Source organism: Carlito syrichta, unplaced genomic scaffold (genome assembly GCF_000164805.1).
Source record: "Carlito syrichta isolate Samal-C Ts95f unplaced genomic scaffold, Tarsius_syrichta-2.0.1 Scaffold303338, whole genome shotgun sequence".
Taxonomy (NCBI): domain Eukaryota; kingdom Metazoa; phylum Chordata; class Mammalia; order Primates; family Tarsiidae; genus Carlito; species Carlito syrichta.
In genome coordinates, this window is record NW_007247434.1 from 571,606 (window position 1) to 577,605 (window position 6,000).

Below are 6,000 nucleotides of genomic sequence, written 5' to 3' on the forward strand. Positions count from 1 at the left end.
TGAAATGCAGATACATTTTGAAATGCAGGCATTTTGCTATGGTGAGAGAGAAGATATGAGCATGAATGGAAACTGCAACTTTCTGGCCACAAATATCAGACAGTCAGTTAACCTTCCTGAGCTCAATTCCTTCACCTATAATATGTGGACAATATCCTTCATATTATCCACCAAAATTACATGAGAAGATAAATATGAAAGTAGTTCTTAATTATAAGTCACTATAAAAACAATAGGCAAAGTAGTATTACTTTAAATAAGAATTAAATGTTCTACTGAAAAAATATTTTCAATAATTTTTGTTTAGTTATAAGATACGTATGTTTAGCTTACCTGTCCTAATGCCCAGCTATCTCCAAATACCTGAGCATTTCTCACTTCCAAGTTATTAGATGTGGTCATATCATTTGAAGTACATTTGTCAAAGTTTCCACACAATCCTGACAGCTTGTTCTAAAGTAAAAGAAAATCACCAGAAAATGGTGAATATTCACTTTAACATTTAAGGGCTCATATTTCACTAAAACTTTTGAAAGATTTAAAATATACATTTAAGAATTTTCCCAGTAACCATTTAAAAAGTAAAGTCTTGAAGAAACTGGATTTCTATACCAATTGAATTATATTTATGATTATAATTACTATTTATATTTAGGAATTACATTAAATTCTCAAAATTTTTTATCAGTTTCCAAATTCTATTTATCCACACTAACCGATATCATAGCACTGATAAAACTAATAACATAAATAATTTGGAAATGTATAACTCAAACATTATATTATATGAGTGTGTATACAGCAAGTATATATATAATTTATGTACATATATAAATTTTAAATGATAAAAGGCCTACTGGCCTTTTTATAGTGTTATGAAATCCACATTAAGATTTCATAACACTATAAATGTTGAAACAAGAAATATATTTTAGGTTGTTATGGGTTATAAAAAGGTTACTACAATGGCCATATGAACTATTATGATCTACTATGAGCTACTATGAATTTTCTCAAAATAATGCGGAAAATTTTACTTCCAGAGGAAGGAGGAGAACTTGCAGCAATGATGTTCTTCCAAAAACAATGGAACTTCTCCTTAAAACCTTGAATTTAAACCTGCTGAACACTCTCTTCAATAATGAAGAATAGAATGCATCCTTCCTTGATGGTGAAGTGGGCGGCCTATGTCTCCAGCAAAGCAGACAATCACCCCAGAATTATAAATGCCATGGCCACTTATCACTATGGGGCTTCTGCTCTCAGAAACCACATCTATGCAAAGCCAGTGGCCACCACTACCAAAAGTTGAAGCAACAGTAAGGAGGATGAAGAAAAACACATAGTTAACTTCTTTCCAAAAAGTACAAAAGGGAGGATCTATGATGAAGAATGGCAGACAACATTAGTTTAAGAAGGATAGCAATGATGATAGGTTTTTTTCAGATTCATCAAAGAAACATAAGATGCCAACAACCTAAGGACTTGATCTTTGGGCTTTATTCTCCTTAAGAATGAAGGAATATAACTTCAATATGCAAGCAAATCTTAACTTACAGCATATTAAAGTCTTCTTTAAAATGCATATTTTCTATATTTTATAAGGATATGTTGTTGCTATCCCAATTTTTCTTTAATTTGACACAATTTATATCAATGAGTTTCAATTTCAGATGAATGATTTTTTTAATGCACAAATGTTTCAAAAACAACTTAAAGTATAAATTTAAACTGTTAATTAAATTTTAAATGTTAAATAATAAGCATATTTAATACAAATATTTAACAGAGAATGGCATGTAAAACCATTTAAAATATAAATCACCAAAAATTGTAAGCAACTTAGGTTGGATCTTCAACCATGAATGGATAAATAAACCACGGTACATTCATACAACATAATACTACTTAGCAATCTAGTGTAACAAACTATTAATTTACACAACAATATGGGCAAACTTTAGTAATGGAAAATGCACCATTGGTTGCCAGGGGTTAGGGGGTAAAGGTAGGGGCTGACATTAAAAAAGCAACATGAAGTAAATTTGAAGGTTGATAAATCTGTCCTATATAGAACTGTGGTGGTAGATACAAGATTCCATGCTTGTCAAAATCTATAAAACTGGACATCATAAGAGTAATTTTTTACATTTGTAATAATTTTACGTATGAAAATCTATAAAAATATCCAGAATGTGGAGGAAAATGTGGAAAGCAGGTTATAAGAAGTGAACATAATTGCATTACAAACAGATCACATAATCAAGCCGAGGAGGTGGGAAGAAAGTAGCTGAACTAAGTAACTTTGGAAAATTGGATACCGTAAGAATAAAGTTGAAAAGAACTGTACACAAACACTGTACTAATCTGGTAAATATTTTTCCCCTCCACAGGGGTAGAATTAGAAATTCTGAAAATATAATCTAGTTCTTAAAGAAAAACATCAATATTTTATTTCTATTAAACAAAAAATAAATGCAATTTCAATTATTGCATCTCATTTGAAGCTTAGTTGACCTACCTTCCACTGCGGTCCAACTTTGATATGAATAGTTGTCTTCTTATCCCAAAGAATAGTAATGTCTTTCTCTGGAAAGTATACTACTATGTAGTACCCAGCCTTCCAAAGCTGGTAGGTAGGCTTATTTTCCAGAAAAAAACTTGATCGTCTCTTTTAAAAAAAAGTGAATGGAAAAAAATTAAATACTGTATTTTTTAATCAGAATGTATCAAATTAATTGTCAATATCTGTCAATAGCTATCTGTGTACTAGTATTGTTGCTTGGCCATGTCTTCTGAACTCTCTAAGAAAAGACAAAACAAATGCACAAAATAGGAAATAGATATAGTTGATAACCAGACACAAACTAGTGAATGAGCTCAACATGGATAAGTGGGCAAAGGGAAAATGTATTTCAATTATGTATAGGGATGAGCAGAAACAAGGGAATAGACACGAACGTTAAGGTCTATCCCTGCTGAATGAGAAATTCTACATCTATGATGAATAAATATGACAGGACTAAAAAGATCTGACTTTGCCTGCAATAGAGAAAAATTTGGTCCTGCTCATGTTTCTGAATAGTTAATGATAGCATTAAAATAGCCTACTGAATTATCAAATATTTATTGAAAACTAGAATTATTATGTTTGGTAATAATAATAATTCTGCTGTCACAATCCAGTGAACATTTCTATAAAACACAGTTTGTTCACTGAAAAACAAAGAACAATGTGTATATGTATATACATTCATATATGTGCGTGTGTATACACACACACACACACACACACACACACACATACACACACACAGTAATCCCCTTTATCTATGGTTTCGCTTTATATGTTTTCAATTACCTGTAGCCAGCTGCAAACCAAAAATGTTAAATAGCAAATTCTCAACGTAAACAAATTCGAAAGTTTTAAATTGCACAGCATTCTGAGTAGCGTGATGAAATCTCATGCCATCTTGCTTAATCCCACCCCACACGTGAAACATTCCTTTGTTCAGTGTATTCACACTGTCTACACATCCCGCCTGTTCCTTACTTAATGGCCATCTCAGCTATCAGATCAGCAGTTGTGGTATCACAGTCTTGAGTTCAAGTAACCTTTATTTGACTTAGTAATGACCCCCCAAAGCACAAAAGTAGTGATGCAATTTGGATAGGCTAGCAGTCATAAAGTGCTTTCTTTAAGTGAAAAGATGAAAGTTCTCTACCTAAGAAAAAAGGGAAAAAATGTATGCTGGGGTTGCAAAGATCTACTGTAAAAACAAATCTATCCATGAAATTGTGAAGAAGAAAAAAGAAATTCATGCTAGATTTGTTGTTGCACTTCAAGCTACAAAATTTACAACCATGGTAAGTGCTTAAAATGGAAAAGGCATTAAATTTGGGGCTGGAAGACACGAACAGAAACGTATTTCTATTCGATTGATGGTAATCATTTTCACTACCACTCGTGGTTTCAGGCATCCACTGGGGATCTAGAAACATATCCTCCCTCAATAAGTGGAAAGCACCATGTGTGTGTGGTGGGTGGGGAGCGGAGGGAGGAGATAAATTACCACCAAAGGGACTTAGGAATCCTTCTTGCAAGAAGTGAGGTATGAACTCATCCATAAAAGGTAATGCTTAGGAAAGTATGGGAATGAGAATGGAGAAAAAAATCCTTCCAAACAAAAGAAATGGCTTGAATAAAGGCTTGTGGACAGGAAAGTTGAAGATCTGTTTGGGACTCAGGAGAGCACCAAAGGCTAGAGAATGAATTACATGACAGATCATAGTCTGAGACCTTTTGCAACCAAGTTACCCACACAGTGTAATTATCACACATGAAAATGTAGTCAATAAAGACTTTCCAATAAGTGATCAATCGTGTTTATATATTAAAGGAGGACAATTTATGTATTAGATAGGATAAAAATAGGGAGAGATTAGATTGAGAATACATTGGGAAATTTCAGAGTATCTTTACCATAAAGTAAGAATAGTCAATATGTTTTAATGAGTTAGGGCTATACCCTAAAAATGAATACATTTGAATCTGACCTTGAAATTAACTTATATAATAGCTTCCCAAAAAAGCTTCAAAAATACATGATGATATCAAAGTAAGTAAAACTAATGTTGCCAGAAGCATAATAAAATTTGTAAAGAAGATAAGAGATCCTGTGGTTATCTTTCTCCCTCAAGTAATAACAAAAGCATAGTTTGAAAATGCTGTACTACAGTGAAATTTTTAATAAATATTTAAATAGGAAAGTGAAATAAACTTAGTCATATCCATAAGGAGTTTTCAGCATTCTAGGCCAAAGGCATATAAGGTGTGCAATATGCTGTACAGAACAGTGTATGTTGTCTATAGTCATATATTTTGTTATTTGGCCAAACCTAACCTCACATCCTTATGCTCCCCAATTCCCTACCCTCAATGACTAAGCTTCAACTATGCTAGCCTGTAAATCTGTTCTTCATATTTACCTAAACTTGTACTCATCCCAAGTCCTATGTGCTTGGTATTCCTCCTGCTAGGAACTCTCTTATCCCAGATCTTGGCATAAGTGCCTCATTCCTATCTACTGTGGCCCATGTGCTCCCTCCTCCATGAGGCTCCCCCCGATTGTCCCAGCACAACTCTCATGCCCAAATTGGGCTGGATTAGTAAGAATTTGGACAGTACAGTGGCAGAGCCCCAAGATCAGTGGGTCCCACACTGGGTTTAATGCTTGGTAGTTGCCAAGCATAAATTCTAATAATTTATGCCAAGCATAAAATTCTAATAATTTTACCTTTTGAATTAGTGTTTCATCAGGGAAATCCAATGAGACAAAGAAATATGTCTCTGTGACCTGGAGGCTTGACTCTTATCTCCTGCTGTCCTTTCTTCTTCCCCAAGACTGGTTTTCAGCTGCCTGCTTCCTTGCTGACATCCAGTGACCACTGCTATACTCCACCCATAGCACAGAGGCAGGGCGAGTTGGTCTCAGCATGTACACCCAAGTGCCAAGTTGAAGTTATCAGACAAGACCCTTGGCAGTGAGAAGGTCTATGGTCACCTGAGAGTATCCTTATGCTCAAGGTAACATGTCAAATATTCAATGTCTCAACATTCAATGTCAAATAAAGAAACACCAAAAGATACCCTATGGAAATTGGAACTGGGAACCAATTCCTATTCAGAACCCTGAAGGCCAATATCTTAAGAAATAAGATAGACAAGTGGGACCTCATCAAATTAACGAGCTTCTGCAAAGCAAAAGAAACCATCAAGAGAGCAGGGAGACAGTCCACAGAATGGGAAAAAATATTTGCCAACTGTATATCTGACAAAGACCTAACATCTAGAATCTATAAGGAACTCAAACACGCCGAAAGGAAAAAAACAAACAGACTCTTTAAAAGGTGGGCACTAGTTTACACTCCCACCAACAGTGTAGAAGTGTTCCCTTTTCACCACACCCTCTCCAGCAGCTGTTATTTTTTGAGTTGTTG

General features: G+C 34.4%; 1 protein-coding gene across 1 annotated transcript in view; it reads right to left on the minus strand.

Moving 5' to 3' along the window:
• Positions 1 to 6,000, minus strand: part of OTOGL (otogelin like) — a 147,017-nt gene that overhangs the window by 70,011 nt on the left and 71,006 nt on the right. The window contains exons 27-28 of the mRNA XM_008058432.1: positions 2,522 to 2,671; positions 334 to 453 (exon numbers count right to left, since the gene is read on the minus strand). Of these exons, the coding sequence (XP_008056623.1) occupies positions 334 to 453; positions 2,522 to 2,671 (270 nt within the window). The remainder of the gene's footprint in view (positions 1 to 333; positions 454 to 2,521; positions 2,672 to 6,000) is intronic.